Source organism: Saimiri boliviensis, chromosome 1 (assembly GCF_048565385.1).
Source record: "Saimiri boliviensis isolate mSaiBol1 chromosome 1, mSaiBol1.pri, whole genome shotgun sequence".
In the NCBI taxonomy this organism is placed as follows: Eukaryota; Metazoa; Chordata; class Mammalia; order Primates; family Cebidae; genus Saimiri; species Saimiri boliviensis.
Window position 1 is genome coordinate 155,537,806 of NC_133449.1, and position 21,897 is coordinate 155,559,702.

At 48.7% G+C, this 21,897-nt stretch overlaps 1 protein-coding gene across 1 annotated transcript in view; it reads right to left on the reverse strand.

Moving 5' to 3' along the window:
* GALNT10 (polypeptide N-acetylgalactosaminyltransferase 10) overlaps positions 1-21,897 on the reverse strand; it is a 242,081-nt gene that overhangs the window by 9,229 nt on the left and 210,955 nt on the right. The window contains exons 8-9 of the mRNA XM_010344608.3: positions 9,163-9,270; positions 2,183-2,404 (exon numbers count right to left, since the gene is read on the reverse strand). Coding sequence (XP_010342910.3) covers positions 2,183-2,404; positions 9,163-9,270 — 330 coding nt within the window. The remainder of the gene's footprint in view (positions 1-2,182; positions 2,405-9,162; positions 9,271-21,897) is intronic.

The following is a 21,897-nucleotide window of genomic DNA, read 5'->3' on the forward strand; positions in this document are numbered from 1 at the left end:
TGGTCAAAGCTTCCTTACAGCTTTACTGCAGTCTGGAACTCTTCCTACCCTGGCCCTCCTTCCTTCCCTCGCCCCTTTGTAGAAGTCAGACCAGTGTCCTGGTCTCATGGCTCTCCTAGCCTCCCCAAGCATCTTCATTTTTTCTCTCAAGTGTTCGACCCATAAATCTTTTGTGCGTCTAATCCCATTGTGGCATCTGCTTCTTGGAGGACTTCAACTAACACATGTGAGAAAGCCAACAAGCTGGTAAACAGCCAGAGAGCCTCACGAGGGAAGTCCACACAGCAGTGTTCCTGGAAACTGGAGGTGATGTTGGGGTGGGCGAGCCAGGCAGATGAGCCAGGCAGCTGAGCCAGGCAAGGGCTCTGCGATTTGCTGTACGAATTTGAGCAAATCATACCTGGTGTTCCTGCCAGCCCACCATGCCTCTCCCTTTCCTTTGGTAATACCACCCCGACTTTCCGTGGGGCTACTGTTCCTCACCCACCCTGTGGCCAGCCAGAGCATCCAGCCTACCTTGCTTTCCCTCTTCCCTGATGGCCCCAGTGACTGGTACAGGATCCAGGAATAAGACTTGATTCCTGTACCTTTACTGATTATACCGGGGAAGAGGTGTTTACTTTATGCTGGGTTGGCCAAGCAGGGGGGTTGGTCAGCCTGAAGCTTCTTGAAGCCATTTTGATACCTTCAGCATGAGGTCAACATAAAAGGAAGCTAAGTTCAGCAGGAGAAAGAGACTGACATCATTTGAACCCCTGGATCTAGGTTGTCTTGAGCCATAGCTACCCCAGGCTCCTATGTGAGTCAATACACAATATATTACCCCCATTAAAAAAAATTGGTCTTCTGAAAGAGCCCCAACTCTTATGCTTCCCTTTTCCAAGCTCCAACATCTCCATCTGTGAATGGGTAGGTCCGCTCAGCTTGGAGACCCAGGATCCCATGATGGCATGCTCGTCTGCCTGCGGAGCCTGGTCTGCCTTGGCCAGCAGGTGCTTCCCAGGCTGCACCATGTGCTGTTGCACAGGGCCCCATGCTCGGGAGGGCCTGGCTTGGTTTAGAGCGCTGTTGCTGCTTTCTTGAAATTCTGAATAATTTTATCTTTGACCTGTTTTGTAAGTGAAATCTGATGGGAGAGTGGAGCGTGTGCATGAACAGAGAAGCATGCTGTTCCTCTCTGCCCTGTCTGCATGCAGCATGTGTGAAGACACTAAGTGGGGTGCTGGTGGCCCCAGAGGCCAGGCTTTCCCTTCAAACCACAACTTGCTCTGGGTGCACTAAGGGCAATGGTATCCTAAGAAGCAGGAACAACCAAGTCCTGTCCTGTCCTTTTTCACTTGCTTTACTGCGCCGTGTTAGCTAAGAACTTTCGCAGGAAAGGCAAAGACAGGGCAACCCTTAGTCCCTTTCCTTTTCTGAAGCAGGGTCTTGCTCTGACACCAGGTTGGAGTGCAGTGGGATGATCACAGCTCACTAGAACCTTGACCTCCTGGGCTTGAGCAGTTTTCCTGCCTCAGCCTCCCAAGTTGCTGCAACTACAGGCACTTCCCACCATGCCTGGCTAATTTCTTTTTTTGTAGAGACAGGGTCTTCTATGTTTCCCAGGTTGTTTTCAAACTCCTGAGCTCAAGTCATCCTCCTGCCTCAGCCTCCCAAAGCCCTGGGATTACAGGCATGAGCCACCGCACTTGGCCCCTTAGTTCGTTTGCTTTCAAGCCCTTCCTTACTCATCAGTCAATGGAAGGTCGAGAGTGTTGGAAAAATATATACATTATCAAGAAGTGAAGTAAAAACAGCTGAGTTAGTTTTGTGCCATGTTTAGACTGTTCTGGTGAGAAATACTTAACACATGCAGCAGGTGGGAAATACAGATCGGGTCATTTCACCCATTCTGAACGTGAGTTACATGCTGTTAATTTGCATTTTCAACTGTATAATGCAAAGTGAAAGGTAAGATTCATGCTACTAATTTAAAGTTTTAATTTTTCTACACTGAGAAGACTAACCAGTAAGTAAAAATACACCATGACAAGGCGAGAGAGAGACCAGGAAAGAAAGGAAAGCGTTTGATATTCATGCCTTTCCTCCCTACACTTGTTTTCTGCCTTTTGAACATGGGGTCTGCATTTGCATTTTTTCACGCTCAGCAAATTATGGAGCCAGCCCTGCCCTCCAGACTCACCTCCCCCCAAGCTGCAGCGGGGGGCTCCACGGGTGGGTAGAACTTGGGCAGGTCCCAGGCTATCTTCGTCATAAACCACTTGAAACTCTTGCAGTTAAGGGAGCTACGGAGCTTTTTCTGGGCGGTGACGTCCCCAGCGGAGAGGTGGCGGTATTCAGGCCGGCGCTGGTAAATGTACTCCGCATACTCGTCCATCCACACTTCTGCCACCCGCTTAAGGTTCTGTGGGGCAAGAGGCAATAAAGGGGTCAGTCTCTCCGAGAAGCCAAAGCCAGGCAGTGAAGCGAAAAGGGTGCTGGCAGGTCGAGGTCAACCCTTCTTATTTTCTCTTGCATCAAATATCCTAGCCCCACAGTGTGTTTAGGCTTTCTGTGTTTCCAGTTACCTTAATGCACGTTTTAAGGGCTTCACAGCTTACAGTTGGCCAATAGGCTGCTATTGTTTTGCCTACCCATTTTCCATCCCCTTTTCTTCTAGCGATAGCCCCCACTGATTTTCCTCTGGGCAGCCACTCTGTCTCCCTGTCAGCTCATGCGGCGGGAGGAAAGGCATGGACCTAGCCTGGCTAATGTGAATACAGGTGCCCCTGGTGCAGGGACTGCTCAAATAACAGACACATTCCCTAAGCCCCACCAATCACAACCAACAGGCATCAGCCTTGGGATTTTTGCAGGAACTATTGGAAAAATCACTCTGTTTCTGCTTGGATTGCTGGGTAAGACAGGATGCCAGCCAGAGCTGCTGGGCCATATGGACTCCATACAAAGAGAGCATGTCCAAGGATGAAATCAACCCAGAATGAAGCAGAGAGGAGGGCTGGTTCCAGGAATGCATTCTTTTGGCTCACTGTCTAACCTGCCCAGTCAGAGGCAATGAGGAACGGCTGTAGTTTCACTCCAACTGAAAGCAAGTCCAGCCACTCTGACCATGGCCAGACTGGTTAAGAATGATACTGAAATTTACCAGTGTTATTCTTAAAGGATTGAATAACATCGTATTTTAATTCTAATTGTAATTACTATTGCATAATTGTATTTTCCAGACATAGCTTGATAAGCTCTTTCTCCAACATTTTGAACTTTTTTTTGCTACAGTTCACCATTTGCACCAAAGGAAATGACTTTACACTTATTCCTGATGCTAATTCTGGATTATTACCAGAATCCAGCTATTTCTAAAGACAGAGCTACCTCGAACTTTCCAGTTACAGGAGCCCATATATTTTCTCTTTGCTAAGCCAATTTGATTTGGTTTTTGTCATTCTCAGCTAAGAGTTTTGACCATGTTATGTGATAAAAGAAAATTATAATTTGAGACCAAAAGGTGTAATTCCATCAGCAGCTGGAATTTCTAATAATCCTTTTTTTTTTTTTTTTTTTTTTTTGAGACGGAGTCTTGCTCTTGCCCAGGCTGTAGTGCAGAGCCTGATCTCGGCTCACTGCAACCTCTGCCTCCCAGGTTCAAGCGATTCTCCTGCCTCAGGCTCCCAAGTAGCTGGGATTACAGGTGCCTGCCACCGCACCCAGCTAATTTTTGTACTTTTTTTTTTTTTTCAGTAGAGACGGGGTTGAACCATCTTGTCTAGGCTGGTCTTGAACTCCTGACCCCAAGGGATCCACCTGCCGCAGCCTTTCAAAGTGCTGGGATTACAGGTGTGAGCCACCTCGCTCGACCTCTAAGAATCCTTTGAAGTGCAAAGGTTCCTGCTACTTTCATCATGAAGCACAAAGATAATCAATTTAAAAAAATGACATCCACATGATTGGCAAGCAGAGGTAGCAGGTAAAGAAACTGTTAATGAGTAAACTTGGGGACAGAGGAAGAGAGAATTCTTATGTGTGTGAAGAAAATTCCTCATTCCATCTGCAGTGCAGACACCACTGAGTGAGAACTTCTGGTATGTGACATATCTGAGAGCAAAACTTCAGGGTGTAGGGGAAATCTCTGCTCCAAAACATGTATCTTCAACCTCTGGTGTTCCCCCACATCCCCTTTTTAACTCTTCAGGCTTTACCTCCTTCGTAAGTTTTTTTCCCTATTGCAATCCAAAATTTCCTCTGAAAGGTAAAGGGGAGTTAGCACTTTAAGCTGTTGTCAGTCATTTGCACCTCAGTGTGAAGGACTGCTCTAGGAGCAGAAGGTCAGGCAGGGGTCCCAAATGTTTAAATGTCTTCTATAAAGAGCCAGATAGTAAATACTTAGTCTTTGCAGACCATATGGTCTCACCGCTGATGTAGTTATAAAGCAGCCATAGACACCATATAAATGGTGTGGCTGGGTTCCAATAAAACTTACGGACACTGAAATTTGATTTTCATGTATCACAAAATCTTCTTTTGATTCCCTTTCCCTCTAATGATTTAAAAATGTAAAAACCATTCTTAGCTCACAGGCCATACAAAAACAGGCTGCTGACTCTTGAGTAATGGGGAAGGTAGCCAACATGAGGGAAGGAAGCCAAGGAGGCCCCTGCACTGGAGACTCACCGGCTCCTCCTCTGAGTTGGGGACCAGGAAACAGCTGAATTTCCTTGTTGCTATCTAGTTCTTCCTGATGCTGAAGGGTCCACAGTGGGTTAGAAAACAGTTCAGGAACAGTGTTTATCCCCACCAGGCCCCTGCACAGCAAAGGCTGTGTTTAATTTAAAATGTGCTAGAAGAACACTTTAAAACACAATATTTCCTCTGCTTTTTCAAGTATGCCCACCAGGGTCTTCTGGCTCAGTCTAACCTGCTCAGTCACAGAGGTCACGAGGAACTGCTGTAGTTTCACTCCAACCGAAAACAAGTCCGGCCACTCTGGTCATGGCCAGACTGGTTAAGAATGATACTGCAGTTTACAGTGTTATTCTTAAAGGATTGAATAACATCGTATTTTAATTCTAATTACTATTTTAATTAATATTGCATAATTGTATTTTCCAGACATAGCTTGATAAGCTCTTTCTCCCGGATTTTACACTTTTTTTCTACAGTTCACTGTTTGCACAAAAGGAAGTGACTTTGCACTTATTTCTCTCACATCTCCCCTTGTTAGAGACATAAAGAGGACTGTGGGATTTTAGTGGGCTTTGGGCTCCTCAAACCCCTACTCTCAACACCTCCCTGCTTCTGAGTCCCAGTCCCGTGTGAGGCCCAACTGGACTCCTTCTGCTTGGATTATAGAGATTTGCCTGGGTCGTCGGAGTAAGTCTCCATTTTTGTTTCACCAAGTTTGAGTAGTTTCTGTTACTCCTTTCCCTTTTTCCAGAGGCAGAGATAAGAAGGATTTCAGCAAGTTTAGTAAACAATGTAAGACTGGCTACTTGTTCCTCAGGCAGGCAAGCTGGTGGACAGCTCTTCCTTCCTAAACTGCTGCTACCTCAGGGCTGTGAGAGAATGTACTAACTTCTCTTTCCAGGTTCACAGGGGTGTGGTTTCAAAGGCAAGAACTTCCCAGTGACATGCCTGACTTGCCTTCTTTCACGTCTCCATCCGGGAGCCTAGAGTTCTTTGGCTAACTTTCACTCACATGGGAAAGGTAGACTGCCCAGGTGAGCTTTCTTTGTTTAGAAAGCCCGGGGAAAGCCATGGGAGGAAAAGCTATGGGTAGGGCAGTCAACGTCAAAGTTAAATCACTCCAGTGGAAGTTTGAAGGAACTCCTCTCATGGGACAGGAACTTGCATGGGGTGGGAGTAACTCCCAGATTAAAAGACCCCCTGCCCCTCACCTGTGTGCATTCCATCTCTGGATCCCCTCCCATGACAGCATGGGCATTCCCCCTCTCTCTCTCCCTATTCCTCTTTCTCTCTCTCTCTCTCTCTCTCTCTCTCTCTCTCTGCCTAATAAATCGCTTTTCTGCAAAACTCTCTGGGTCCAATATTTACTTAAATGAGCCCACCGCACCTCCAGGGCCTCTTCCCCATTCCTGGGGCAGGGGATGCCAAGAACCTGGAACACCCAGTTACATCTGTCTGGCTGTTTGACCTTCCGGAGTTCATACAATCTCAGTTTTCCCTGCTTGGCTCTCTCAGAGCTATTAGGACAACTCTTTTTTTTTTTTTTTTCGAGACGGAGTTTCGCTCTTGTTACCCAGGCTGGAGTGCAATGGCACGATCTCGGCTCACCGCAACCTCCGCCTCCTGGGTTCAGGCAATTCTCCTGCCTCAGCCTCCTGAGTAGCTGGGATTACAGGCACGCACCATCATGCCCAGCTAATTTTTTGTATTTTTAGTAGAGACGGGGTTTCACCATGTTGAACAGGATGGTCTCGATCTCTCGACCTTGTGATCCACCCGCCTCGGCCTCCCAAAGTGCTGGGATTACAGGCTTGAGCCACCGCGCCCGGCAGGACAACTCTTAAATCTATCAAGATGATCAACTAGGAGACATGCTCGGGAAGGCTTAGGATGTTGTTGTTAAAACACTGAGCATATATATATTAGAGACAGAGTCTTGCTCTATCACTCAGGCTGGAGTACAGTGGCATGGTCCTGACTCACTGCAACCTCCACCTCTCAGGTTCAAATGATTCTCTTGCCTCAGCCTCCCTAGTTGCTGGGATTAAAGGCATGCACCACCATGCCCGGCTAATTTTTGTATTTTTAGTAGAGATGGGGTTTCACCATGTTGGCCAGTCTGGTTTTGAACTCTTGACCTCAGGTGATCTGCCTGCCTTGGTCTCCCAAAGTGCTGAAATTACAGGCATGAGCCACCATGCCTGGCCCACTGAACAAATATTTTAAACGTGATCTGCAACTAACTGAGGGTTGTTAGTCACCATAATAAAATGCCACACCTGAATCAGGCATCTCTGTGGTTCTGCAAACCTACACATAATCAGACCTAATGGATCACAGGATCCCTGGGGAAGAAGCCACAGGGCACCACTCAGATTTTTAAGTGGTTTAAAGCCAAAAACAGGATGCTGCTTCAAGACAGACAGCTAAAAGAGAAACACGTTGAAATGCCTAAACACTGATTTTAGATAAAACTTTTAAATACACTTTCCAGTCCTTATTGTTAATATCGATGCTGACACTAATAATAGCAGTCACTGTTTAAGGAACAATTGCTGTGTGCCAGGCACCTGTCAGACCTGAATTCTGGTTCTAGTTACTTAACGTTTCTATTGCCAACATCACGTTTCACGTTCCCCATCCATAAAATGGAGTTAAAAACAAGTGCGAATGAAGCAAGGTAAGTAAAATGCTTTGCATGCCTGGCTTAAACGGAATTTTTATAAGCGTCACTACAGTTAGCTATGATCCACTGAATTCATCTATAATAATGGTTCTATAACAAGCAGAAGGCTGTAGTATCTCTTTATCAGGTGGGCCTTTAAAAAACAAAAGCAAAAAAATTTTTTGGAGACATTGTCTCGTTTTGTCACCCAGGCTGGAGTGCAGTGGCACACACAGCTCACGGCAGCCTCGACCCCCCGACCCTGGCGATCTTCCCATCTCAGCCTCCTGAGTAGCTGGGACCACAGGCACACACCCCCGTGCCAGGCGATTTTTATTTTTAGGTGGCCCTTATCAATAACAGCTCTGCAGAGGAAAATAATGCTTTGGGGTTGCTCCTGGTCTGGAGTCGGAGTGTCCCCATGGTCCCTTGTGGCCAGAAGAGTCGCAGTCTTGGGCGGACGGAGAAAGCATGCGCTCTTTGCCTGCCTGGCACCTTCCTCAGGGATCACCAAAGGGCCTTTAGAAGAAGGCGATTCCTGCTTCAAGGGGCTGAACCTAGAACCCACCCCCCGCGTCGGATGGGGCTGTGGGTAGCGCAGACGGCTGGTGAGGGCGTCGTTAGGCTCTGCTGCCACTGGAGGGCACTGCCGGCTCTCCTTTCCCTCCACGAGGCCCCTGACACTTCCCGGAGCTCAACTTCCACGCACGGATGGCGCTCGGGGGGACGCGCGGCCTCTTTGAGCCTCTCAGCTTTCCTTGTAAGTCACAGGACAAGGCTCTTCCAGGACCCCGGGGGCTACAGTTCTGCACGTCAAGACTGTCAGGTGACGAGGGAGGAGGCAGTGCCCTGGACAGAAGGAGGCAGTGCCCTGGACAGAAGGAGGCAGTGCGGTCTAAAGCCAACCCGGCCAGCGGGGCTCACCGGCTCCGCGGAGGGAAAGCTGTGCCGGGCCTTTCTAGCTTCCCTGCAAACCTCCCCGAGGCTCTTTCCCCCTCTGGGGACCCTCCCTCCGCTTCCGTTTTTCTTTTGTGGTCACCTGGATTTATTTAGTTTTTTCAGTACATTTAATATCAAAAACAAAAACAAACTCTGGCTAACAGATTTCCATTCGCAGTCAGTGGCCAATTTAACTGAAGCAATGATTGATACAAACCATTTTAAGGCAATGAAACAGTTTGACATGCAGAGGTTTTGACAGTGAGTGTGGACAGGGGTAGGGAGAAGAGAAAGATACTGACATTTATGAACCCCACCTCCCCTCCAGAAACTGAATACGCAGGCTTTCCCAACACAACACAGCACCTGTATTAATATTTACCTAACATGTTTCTTTCCTTCGCCTCTGGTCTAACTTTGCACCTACTTTAGCTTTACACTAAGTAATAATATATGTGAAATTACAAGTTAGCTACACGAATACACATTAATTTAGAATCCACATTAAACACATGAGCCAGAAAACGTTCCTGCGTCTGTCTGCTGCCTAAGACCATCTCATCTGTCAAACTTTGGGAAACGGTATCATCTCCTTAATTCTCCTGGCAATGCTGAGAGTTGGAATTAGCTATCTTTAAGCAAAGAAGGAAACACAGGTTCAGAGGAGTTAAGCAAGCCTCCTCAGGTCACAGAGCCAATGAAGGGTTAAGTAAGGATTTAAGGAAGCTCTTTTAAATCGGATTTCACCGGGAGAATGGGGGCACATTCTCAAACCCAGGGATCACACAACACAGTCCACAGCCCCCAGGAGGCCTCAGTGCAGCTGATGGTCCTAGGCCAGCCCCTTCCCCCCACCCCCAGGAAAGCCACCACCTTACCCGGGCCAGGCTGACTCCGGCAGGAACCTTGTAGGGCACATACTTCCTGTAGATATGGCCCACCCTGGAACAGGGGATGTCCTCCATGCGGCCCCCACACATCCACACCTGCGTGGCAAGAAAGGGAGAGATGATGACGTTTCTGCTTCCAGTTCACCATCCCATCAGGCCAGCACCCCTTAATGCACTCAGCAAAAGCATCAGCCTGGATTGTCTACTGAAGCCTGGATCACAGAGCTAATAACGTGGGAAAACGCAGTAATATAATAATAGCAGTACAAACAGCTGACAGCGCTGAGTGCTTACCATTGCCAAACGCTATGCTAAGATGGTCACATGCACAACCACACTTAAGCCTCATCAAAAGACCTATAAAGTAGGTAATAACAGAGATCCATCTTACAGATGCTGCAATGGAGGCCCAGAGAAGCTAAGAAATGTGTCTAGGGACACAGAGTAAGTGATGGAGCCAGAATTTAAAGCCTGTTTTAGCTGACTCCAGAGTCTGAGCTGTAATCCACTATGGAGTGGTGTGTCAAGAATTCTAGGGTGGCACTGGAGGATCAGTGAGAAAGACCATGGTGATCACAGAGTGGTATCAGCCACAGTATGAGGAGCCAAGGGGGCACACAGGCGCCACAGATTTACAGATGCGCATTCATTTTCCTCCTGGATCTGAGCCTCTGGCTGGGTCTTCCTGAGCAGTTCGGTCAGCCTCCCTGCCCTGCCTTCTGTGAGTCTGGCTGGCTCGGCCGTGCAGCTGGGTCTTACCACAGTGTGGGGTCTGATGGTTCTCCTTGTGTCCCTCTCCCAGGGAGGAGTATCTGACATCACAGAGAGCTCCTAAGTTGGCCTGCTGGTCTGACAGCAATTTGGAAATCTGAACATGTACAGTCAATACTGACTCACACCCACTGAGGGGCCCAGCCTACACAGACCCTCCTTGGCAGGCCTGGGTTCGAATCCTGGCTCAGCCACTTACCCATTTTATGACTTTGATCAAGGTACTTAACTTCTCTGGGACTCAGTTTCCTGTAAAGAAATAGAGGAGGCAGGACTGGAAGATGAGATGCTGTGTGTAAAAGGGCTTAGCACAAGACCTGGTGCATACTCAGCACACAGCAGTGAATCCGTCAGCCGAGGCCCCAGCCTCCAAGGTGGCCTCACACTCCCTGCCTCCTGGTATTTGTGCCCCTGTGTAGATGCCTCCCATTGAGTCACACGAGGACTGACCTGTGTAACCCACAGGATACTGCAGAAACGATGATCATAAAGATGCCATGGCTTCTACCTTTCTCTGTGGGACGACTGGCTATGGAGGAGCCAGCTGCTGCATTTGAGGACACCCAAGTTGTGCTATGGAGAGGTCTATGAGGTGAGAGCTGAGGCCTCCTGCCCACAGCACTAACTTGCCAGCCAGGTCAGTGAGCCACCTGAGAAGCGGAGGTGGTGGTCACAGCCAAGCCTGCAGATGACTGGGGCCCTGGCTTACAGCCTATTTCCGTATGTGAGACCCAAGGTGGAGCTATCAAAGCCACTCCCAAATCCCTGGCCTAGAGAAGCATGGCCGTCATTAACTGTGTGCTGCGTTAAGATGGATTCTGGCATAGGTAGCTAACATGGGAGATGGTTTCAGGTGGCGATGGCAGAGCAGGGCCATTGCATAGACTCGTGGGGTGTGTGGGATGTGAGGCATGCTACTTCGTGCTCCCCAATCAGGGAAAGCCTCACTTGGGAGGGGATGTTTGAGGTAGAACCGAGCAGGTAAAAGTAAAGGCGAACGAACAGGTGAGAGAAAACGCAAAGGATTTTGGCAGGGCCAAGCTTGGTGTAATCAAAAAGAGAGCCAGGCAGGGGCAGAGGGAGAAAGGGGAAGACAGATGGAAGGGGAGTCCAGAGAGGCAGCAGGGCTCCCACAGGGGCCTCACCAGCAGAACAAGGAGTCTTCACAGGTCTTCAGTGAGGGAGACACACAATCCACTTACATCTTACAAAGATGACTCTGCCTGTGGGGCGGAGAAGGGCCTGAAGTGGCAGGCCTGGGAGGCTCTTGAAGCTGTTCTGACACAAAGCTGTCCTGGCCCTGGGTGAGGGGCACTGCGGCAATGGGGGCGACACAGCTGGATTCAGGACACTATTATTAATCTTGCTACCATATTCTCTCATTTGTGGAATGGGGACATCTGCAACCCAGATTCTGTGCAAAAGTGCTCTTTTCAGTTGGAACTGCTCGATGAGGTTGTGGGGATTGGGCTTCACATCTTGATTAATTCAGGGGCTCTAGAAGGGCTGCTCTTCCACTGGCTCCTAAAAGGTCCTTTGTCTCCCACTACTTCCTGCTATCTCCATCCCCAGCCCAGATGTACTCTGGCCCTCCCGAGAGGGGATATACACGGGGCTGCAATTAGTGGAAGTGCTGCCTGGAGAAATGCAATTATATTCTGATCTTGGGGGAGAAAAAAAAGTCCAGCGAGTCAATAGAACAGAACATTGGTCTCGAGATAATGGGCTCCTGATGGCAGATTAATGTCAAGGCCAAGCCAAGAAGTTTATTTTCAAAGCAGGAGATATTGATCAGGCGCCAGCATCCCATAACAATAACTCTTCCTTTTATACAAAGTGATTGATGTGGAAGTGATGCTTTTGTCTGGCAGATATTGCCCAGGTTGCTGCTGGGCTGCCCCCTGCCTCCCAGGTGGTGGAGTGGCACTGAGCAGGTGGGACACCTTACCATGCTCTATTTCTGAATGTCTCCTGGGCAGCTGACCAGGCCGGCATCCAGCTCCTTGTCTTCATATTAAACTCACATTAGCTAATGAGGCTGTGTGTTCAGGTCTGCCTGGCAGAGGCACCTAACTTTCTGCAGGTGGATGACAAATTTCCAAATCCTTCTCTTCGCTGTGACCTCTGGTTTCTTTGGCCCCAATTATGCTGGCCATCAGCCTGAAGGTTCCTGAGGGACCAGGGTGACCCTGATATGTCAGGAAGCTTGAGGCATCCAAGATGCCCTCATATATATTCCTGGGATGTCTGGAGGGTTTGGTCAGTGAGTTGACTCCATGGCTTCCCTGGCCAGCACATGATGCTGGTGGCCGACTCACAATGTGAACTACCCTCAGGAAGACAAACATCTGTTCAGCCGAAGCGGCTTCACGCCTGGGTCCTTTAGGAGCACCCCAGTGGAGGCCACGCCCATCACTTCAGAATGTCCTCTGGCCTCACCAAGGGCCCCGAGCAACCCTCCACCCTCACCTCAGCCCACTCACTTCTTGCTCATCACAACCATTGAGTCCTCCCATAGACTCCTCCCTCTGCCTGCCTACTTCCTACTCATCCTTCAGGTCCCTTTAAGAGCCACCTCCTCAGGGGTTTCTTACCCTTTTATACTTACACATGGCACCTTGCTTCATTGCTTTTACCAGAAGTACAGTATTAACTATTCACAGGATTATGTCCCAGGTCTAACCTCCCTGTCACGGGCATCTATTGTTTTTGCCTCTCAGGGCACCTTCTCCCTACTGGGGACTGTCCTCCCAACTGCTCCCCCTGGGGCCTGGGCTCTGAAGCTGGTATAGGACAGAGCCATGGGGTATATCTAATGATCACTACACATGCTGGTGCCTGATATGATGGCCACACACTTTCTCTAGGGTGGAGAGCAAAGGGGGCAACGCACAGCAGCCAGCGATCACCTCCACACCACACAGAAGGGTAGCCTGTCCATGAATGCAGCAAGGGCAGTCCCAAGAGAGGGAAAGAGACACCTGTCTGAGCACCTGGGAGCAGGCCTGTTGAAGGCAGCCTCCCACCTGCCACCCCCATCGTGCCTTTTCTTTGCTAGTTTAAGATGATTTTGTCACTTTTTGATTTTATTTATGTATTTTTGAGACAGGGTTTCCCTCTGTCACATAGGCTGGAGTATGCTGTCCTGATCACTGTTTACTGCAGCCTTGACCTCATGGGCTTAAATGACCCTCCTGCATCAGCCTCCCAAGTAGCTGGGACCACAGATGTGTGCCACCATGCCTGGAGATATATATACATACATACATATATATATATATTTTTGTAGACATGGGGGTCTCACTATGTTCCCCGCACTGGTCTCGAACTCCTGGGCTCAAGCAATCCTCCTACCTCGGCCTCCCAAAGTGCTAAAATTACAGGCATGAGCCACCATGCCCAGACTTTCTGTCACTTTTAACATTAAGAGCCCTTACCAACCCCTCTGTGCCCCGCTAGACTCAGGGCCAGCACTGGCAGGGGTCTCATCTGATGTATTTGCCACTGGGTCCCAAGTGCCTAGCACAGTGCTTTGCCCGTAAGAGGTGCTCAGTCATGAAGGAGGAGGTGAATCAAGACTGATTCAAAGTAGGGCATAGGGACTTGACTAAAGAGAAAGACACTCATTTTGTCATCCATTCTTCAGTCACCGGCTCCAAGGATTCACTGTCTTTTTTGCTTTCAGTAATTCTGCCAACAATATAAGTCATCAGCAGGGAGCCTGAGCTTTCCTTGTTTCTCAGGCAGAAGGCACCATTTCCATATCTTTCTGGGCAACTCCTGGCTGGGTTTGTCTGGGGTGAAGTGGGACAGATATAGGAGGTCAGAGAGAGCATCACCATCATGCTCCTGGCTTGCTCACCTCCCTCTTGTGACAAACAACTCTCAACACTGTCATGGAGAGACAGGATCCCAAGACAGGAGGGGACTCTCCTTCCAAGGACCTGCTGGGGTAGGGTGCTGGCCACAGATCCCAGGCCCTGTGGTTCTGCTCATGGTCACTTGTCCTTTGTATCTTTAGGCCCCTCCCTTCCTTCACGGCAGAGGCAGTGACCATCCAAAACCCAGACAGACACCGCAGACACTGCAGCCTGACTCCCTTTATACCAATCCTCACACCGCCAGTGCCCGCTATGGGACCTCCTGCAGGTCACTGAACTTGGGAGCCTCACTCTCCTCATCTGTGATGTGGGGATGATGATGGCTGTTGAGGTGGCACAAGACAGCCTGTGAAAGGCTGTTGGTGCCTGGCTCTCAGAGAACTGGATGAATGTCAGTCATTTCTACTTTCAGAAGAATGAGAAATACCACCACCCTGAAGTTACAGAGCGCCTGCCCTCTGCCCAACAACATCATGTTTTCACCCTATGGCTTGATTTTCCAAATGGAGAAACTGAGGTGCAAAGAGAGGAAGTATTTTTTTCTTAACTAACTTGGCAAAACCTGCAAGTGACCAAGCGAATGACATTATTATTAATCTTGCTACCGTATTCTCTTATTTGTGGAATGGGAGGTAGGAATGGGGACATCTGCAACCCAGATTCTGTGCAAAAGTGCTCTTTTCAGTGGAAACTGCTTGATGAGGTCATGGGGATTGGGCTTCAATTCACATCTTGATTAGTTCAGGGGCTCTAGAAGGGCTGCTCTTCCACCTGGCTCCTAAAAGGTCCTTTGTTCCTGCTGTCTTCATCCCCAGCCCACAGGGCCAGGTGAGGTGGGGCAGAGTCACTGTATACGATTTGGAGCCTGGCTAACGAGCAACACTGTCCTCTCACCCAAGAGGCAGGAACAGAGTCCAGCTGGGGGCAGAGAGAAGGGGAGCTCCCAGGATGACAGCAGCTGGATCATGTTGGACCGGGAACCCATCTCGTTCAAGATGGGGACAAATACAGGCCAATGGGATGACATTTTGCAGTCCCTTTGCTTGTGTTGCTGTCAGCTTTCTCCCTGCCCTGCCCCTTTAACTCTCACCCCTGTAGGGGGGATGCAGCTGTCTGCTCTGGGTCCCTTGCTGCTCCACCACAGGAGTTCCCAGCACAGGAATTCCCACACATACCCTGCCAGCTTGTTTCCAGGCCCCTTTCACTGCCCCTGCGGAAGTCTTCTCACTAGAAGCATCATGCCTCTAGACAAGTACAAATCTAATTGTGAAAGCCTGTTCCCCATTCATTTTCATTGCTGCTTTGATTTATTTTATTAGCAAACTTCTTTTGTGTGATGACAGGCTTCATTACAGTGTCTATAAAAGACAATTACTCTCTCTTATCTCCTAAACGGAGTGGGAAAGAAACGAGTGGTGATGTGCATTGGGAAAACACAATGGCATCCAGAGAGAGTGCAGTGGAAGGGCCCGTCCATGACGGTAACCTGAGAGGGCAGCGGCTGGGGCAGAGCCTCTCTCTGTCGAGGAAATGGCTGCCTGGAAGCCAACAAGAAATGGCATGGCACCCGACCTGCCCAGAGATAAGGAAAAGACTGGCAGCCAGCCATGGCTTTTGCTGTTGGCATCTCAGCTGAGGACCCCTATGAAGTTCAAACCCTAATAAGTTGCCCTTGGGGGAAAGACTATAATAATAATTGCCACCAATCATTCGACATTCACTGTGTGCTTAGGAGGCACATAGGGTAACGGTTAGGAGCTTGGTTCCGGAATTAGAACCGAGGTCTCACCCAGGCTGTTAAGCAAGTTTTGTAAATCTGAAAGCCTCAGAGTCCTCCTCTGAAAAATGGGAAAAATTATGGTGCCTACCTCCTTAGGGCTGTGGTGAGGCTAAAATGAGGTAATGTGAGTAGGTCAGAGGACACTGTGAGCTATCCATATGCTGTGTGGGCACATGGCCCATGGCTACTGGTGGAGGGCATTGCGTGAATGCTACACAAATCCCCACTGAAAAGACAATCATGTTGTTTTGAATGTATTAGTTTGTTTTCAACAAGATACTGTTTCAAGAAGTATCATCACCATGAAAGGACAACCTCAGTCATGCTGGTTTTGGATGGTTACTGGATGCAGTTGGTAAAAACAAACAAACAAACAAACAAACAAACCAGAAAAGAACAACTTTAGTTTCAAATTTACTTCTAAATATAAATTGTATAGTATTTTTTTTTTTTTTTTTTTTGAGATGGAGTCTTGCTCTGTCACCCAGGCTGGAGTGCAGTGGCACAATCTCAGCTCACTGCAACCTCCGCCTTGTGGGTTCAAACCATTCTCCTGGTTCAGCCTCCCAAGTAGCTGGCATTACAGGTGCCCACCAGCATGCCAGGCTAATTTTTGCATTTTTAGTAGAGACTGGGCTTCCCCATGTTGGCCAGGCTGATCTCAAACTCCTGACCTCAGGTGATCCACCCACCTTAGCCTCCCAAAGCGTTGGAATTACAAGTGTGAGCCATTGTACCTGGCCTAGTATTTATATATTATATGGTTTTAAACATATGTGCATCTAAATTAATAAATTAAATATATGACTATTTCAACAATATCCCTAAGGGTTTAGAGTTAGCTACTTCCCCAACAAGGGGGAATGGTTACTTTATATTAGGTTTTGACTCAGATTTGGAAATCCAGCAATCTTATAGCATCCCAGTGAGGGAGGCACGATCATATCCTTTTACACGTGAGGAAACCGAGGTTTACTTAACACTTTCCCCAGGGGTACTCAGTGTAAAAATGGCAGAACCCAGAATGGAACCCAGGGGTGGGTCCACCAGAACTAGGCAGAACTAAGAGCTCCACAGAGACTGTGCCTTCCTAGGATCTGGACTGACCCTATCACGGTCTTCCTCAAAGATCCCTAACAGCACTTGTACTGCCTGCAGAACACAGGGGTCACCCTTGGTTTGCAATCAGTCCCTCTGCCACCTGCTCCCATCTATCACCTTCTACCCTCTCCACACCCCCTGGACTTCCTCTGTGGATGCTGCTGACAGCTAGCTGCAATGCACTCACTTTTCTGCCCCAGGAGGCTCATGAATTTTTCCTTCTGTGACTTTGAAACCCCAAACAAATATTAATTATCTAATTCATTTATTCATTCATTCATACATGATCTGGTCATTGGTCAGGTTTGCTCTAAAAACTGTGCTGGAAGAAATGGAACAGAAATGAGCTGCCAAGGGTGGACCAACGATATAGAGCCTACAAAGCCGGGTGAAGGTGCTGGAGCTTGTTGGCCAACCTGCCAACCAACCTGCCCATTTACTCTGTCCTTCCACACCCACGCCTGAGCATCCTCTCTGCACAACCTCCCACCACTTCATTAGAACCTTGAGCTGCATCGGAATCACCTGGCTGACATGTTAAAACACAGCTGGCTGGGCTCAGAGGCTGCGTCTGACTCAGCAGCCTGGGGTGGAGCATTTGCATTTCTAACAAGTTCCCAGGTGAGGCCAATGCTGCTCATCCAGGGATCACACTTTGAGAGCCACAGCCTACTGGAGTGGTGACAACCTCTCAGGTGATTCTGCCTGCCAGTTCACACTACATTTCCTAAGAGCCCTGTGAATTTGGGACTATTAGTACCCCTTTGTAGATGGGGAAATAAAAGTTCAAGAGAAAGGGCAGATGCATCCAAGGTCTCACAGTGAGTTTGCTCCAGAACTGGGCCCAGAGCCAAGGCCTTTTGACCTGTCTGGCCAGCCTCTTTCCACTCTTGTCTTCCTGCAACCACAGCCTGATCACAATAACCATAACCATGCTGACAAGAACCGCTATCATTTAGTGATCATTTATTATGCTCCAGGTACCGAGCTAAGCTTTTAATATATTTTGACTAATAGCATGCTCACAACTGCACTATGAAGTAAAGATTATTCTATCCCCTAAATAATATAAAGAGGAGAGGTTAAGTCACTTTCCCAAGGTCACACAGCAGCTAGCTCTTTGAATTTGCACTAGAACCCAGGCAGTTTAATGCTGAAGCTCATGTAGGTAATACCGTGCTGTTCCGCCTCCTGACCTGAGGGTATGGTCAGCACAGCTGCCACTTTCGAAGTGCCTCCTCTTTGGCTGGCTGTAGGCCAAATAAATGTGTCGTCCTATTTAGTTCTTACAACAAACTTTTGAAGAAGTTATTTTATTACCATTTTTAGGGATGCAAGCACCAAGGCACCAAGAGGTAGGAGTGCGCTGGTTAGGGAGTAACATACGAACAGGCAACCCTTGCTTGGGCCTTTGAGCTGTCTCCTTGGAGGAGCGGTGGGAGAAGCAGGCTCCGCAGGCGGGGACACTCATGGAATTTCAAAAGGCTTGCCGAGAATCATGAGCAAAATGCCTGCCCTATTTCCAGCAGACGGCTCTTGCAAAAGCCGGGCGTATGTGGCCCCAGGAGGAAAATGCTGCATGTATCTGAGCATATTCCCAGCATTCTTAGATAACACAGGGAAGGAAGAAATGAGGACCAGGTTCCTGGCAGCCATGCTGCAGCTGTCCGAGGCAGAGAGTGCTGGTAGGGGCAGGAATAAGGATGGGGAAAGGCATTGCCATACAGGTGCCCAGTGTGGCCCTGGATCTCCTTCTGGTGCTTGGGCTGGCCTTTGGCAATCATTTCTCCCTCCCAGGTGGCAACTTAACCCTTTCAGGGTTGGTTCTGGCCTCTGGGCCCTTCCTGTAACAGTGGCCTCTCTCTAGAGTGGATCTACCTTTTCTCTACTCCTCCCACCAGGCGGAATGAGATGAGCACTGGGCTTGGAGCCAGGGCATCTGGGGTTCCACCCTGGCACTGCTCTGGGCATATCACATCGCAGTGTCACCCTTGCCCAGCTTCTGGATGTGTCCTGCCTTCTTTTCACACGCCTGTTTCACTTAGTCCTCTTGGCAACACTGAGTTTTATGGGAAAAAAAAAAAAATCAAAGTTTTTTTTTTAATCTGTTCAGATAGCCTGGTACTAGGCTAGCCTTTCAGTAACCATATCAGTATTACCCAAAGCGAACCCCAGTCTCCTGAGTCTTCATTCCTCTACCCAGAGAATAGATTTTCCTCTCAGAACAAGGCTCAAAGACCTTCCTGACTTCTGCAAGGGGAGGATGTCCTCCCCTCATCCCCCCACATGGCTTTCCATCACTCCCTTGCTCCTGCAAGCCGGCTCCATGGAACCCTCACGCCCGTCCGCATCTCGCCAAGGACGGTGGAGCCTACCTCTGTCTCCTGGAGGAGACCCTGCAGAATTGCTCTTAGGGGCCTCAGGCCTTCCTTGGGAGTCTCTGCACTGCTGCTTGTGTGCAGAGTCTCATCTCCGAGCTTGCAAATGGCCCAAACAATGTGCTGGAATGTATATGGATAGGGGTAGGCTGGGAGTGCCGAGAACACAACATTTTCCTTTATTCTTCTTCTTTTTTTTTTTTCCTTTGAGACAGGTTCTCACTCTATCACCCGGGCTGGAGTGCAGTGTCATGAACATGGCTCACTACAGCCTTGACCTCTTAGGCTCAAGGAATCCTCCTACCTTAGCCTCACAAGAGCTGGGACTATAGACATGGAGTGCACCACCATGCTCAGCTAATTAAAATAATTTGTTTTGTAGAGATGAAGTCTCACTGTGTTGCCCAAAGCTTGTCTTGAACTTTTGGGCTCAAGCAATACACCTGCCTTGACCTCCCATGACTAAGAAGAAGGAGCCAGGTGCAGTGGCTCATGCCTAGCAGTGACTAGTCTTGCTGCTGTTGCACAGGCTGGGGTGCAGTGGTGTGATCTTGTCTCACTGCAACCTCTACCTCTTGGGTTCAAGTGATTTTCCTTCCTCAGCCTCCTAAGTAGTTGGGATTACAGGCATGTGCCACCATGCCTGGCTAATTTTTTTTTTTTTTTTAGTAGCAATGGGGTTTTGCCATGTTGGCCAGGCTAGTCTCGAACTCCTGATCTCAGGTAATCTACCTGCCTTGGCCTCTCAAAATGATGGGATTACAGGTGTGAACTACCGCACCCAGCCAGAAGTAATACGTACTAATGATGAACACATTCAGTGTTACAGACACACATTAGGTAAAAACAGACAGCTATACTTTGAAGCCCTCCCACCCTAATGGCCACTAGGGACAGGAAGGCTTAATGTCATTCTGAGTCATTTTCAGAAGTGAGATAGGCTGGGTGCAGTGGCTTATACCTGTAATCTCAGCATTTTGGGAGGCCAAGGCAGGAAGACTGCTTGAGGCCAGGAGTTTGAGACCAGCCTGGGCAACATATAGAGACCCTGCCATTACAAAATACTAAAACATTAGCTGGGAGTGGTGGTGTGCACCTGTAGTCCCAGCTACTTGAGAGGCTGAAATGGGAGGACTGCTTGAACCCTGGGGTATTGAGGCTGCAGTGAGCTCTGATTATGTCACTGCCCTTCAGCCTGGGCAACAGTGTGAGATCCTGTCAAAAAAAAAAATTGTTTTTTTGAGATCTCTAACTTATTTTATTGTTTAGATATGCCCTAACTTATATATCCCCAAAGGACATGCATTTGGGTCAGTTTCAGTCTTCTGCTATGGTACGTAACACTTCAGCAAATCAATATTTGCTCATCACTGTCTCTCTTATATAAACTCCTGGGCATGGAATTTCAGGTCAAAGAATGTACTTGCTCTGAAATGTAATGGATTTTGCCAAATTGCTACTCACAAAAGATACAGCCACTTACATTGCCCCAAAGCCTACATTTTTCTCACTCTAGTTTGGTCACATTGTCCTGCTTGGATACTTTCTCTCTCCTGTATCTCATAGTTGGAGATATCCTAACCATGGCCTCCTGGGGACACTGTGCAGTTTCCTTTCTGCTCATCCTCCTGCCAGCACCCCTAATCCAAACAACCTCTCCTATCTGTGTGTCAGAGGCCTTTCCCCACAGCGTCTCATTTGATCCTATCTTGTGGGGTAGGAAGGAAAACCACATCAGCGCCATCTGGGATGTCAGGCTTGGAGGTCAAACAACTGGCCCGGGGTCTTAGACGGAAGGAGAGCCTCCTTGCTCAGCACCTTTCCCACCATATGCCATTGTCCAAAGATGGCCTCTTAAGTCTGGGAAGGGCAGTGCCAAGGAGGTTTATCAGTTGGAGTGATGCCGCTAACACACTAACAGTTACTGAAAACACTGATGTGGGCCAGAGACTGGGGACTGAGAGGTGGACAAAACCTTCTTCCTGCCTCCGGGGAGCATGCAGATATGGGAGTGCAACGTGGGGCAGTTCCCAGGCAGCATGGGGAGCCATCTACATAAGCTGAGATTGGAAGGATGAGTGTGGGTTGGCCAGACTAAGGAAAGGCATTTCAGGCATGAACAGTGTGGGCCTGCAGAGAGGGGCTGGCCCATAAGGCTGGTCTTACATGCAGTCTTGTCTTGCCAGTTAAGGTAGACATCTGTGGTTTGCCCTACCCACATCCATTCTCCCTTCTGGGCACAGCACCTGGACTTTCCTTTGGGTAACTAGCCCATCCCCATCTTCCTGGCTCTAGGATGGGCATGTGACTGCAGGTGACCAACTGCAGTGTTGTTCAGGGATGGGACCAGCAGGCCAGTGAGACTCAACCTGGGGACTTGTATGAGATGATGGGAAGAGGGACTCTCTTTCCATGGGCTGCTGAAGATCTCCATGAGAAAAAGCCCACCTGAAGGGAAGCCAACTTAGGTAAAAGTAGGCCCTAGGCATTGAGAGAGACCTAGCCTGAGTGAGATGGGTCAGTCCCTACATTTGGCCCGGTCTTATGGTCTACCCTGGAATTTCAGTGGTGTGAGCTTATCAATTCTGGTTTTTGCTTAAATCAGATTGACTATGGTTTTGGGTATCTGTAAGCAAGAATCCAGATGAATGCAATGGATAAGAGGAAAAGGGGGAAGGAGAGATCAGCAGGGCCAGCTCATGAAGCTAGTTGGAGCCGAGGCTATGGAGTTAAAGACTTGTCCAACCACTAGAACTGGGAAGATTCTGATTTCCACATGAGAACTTCGCTCTGCTGAGAGAGACAAGAGAGA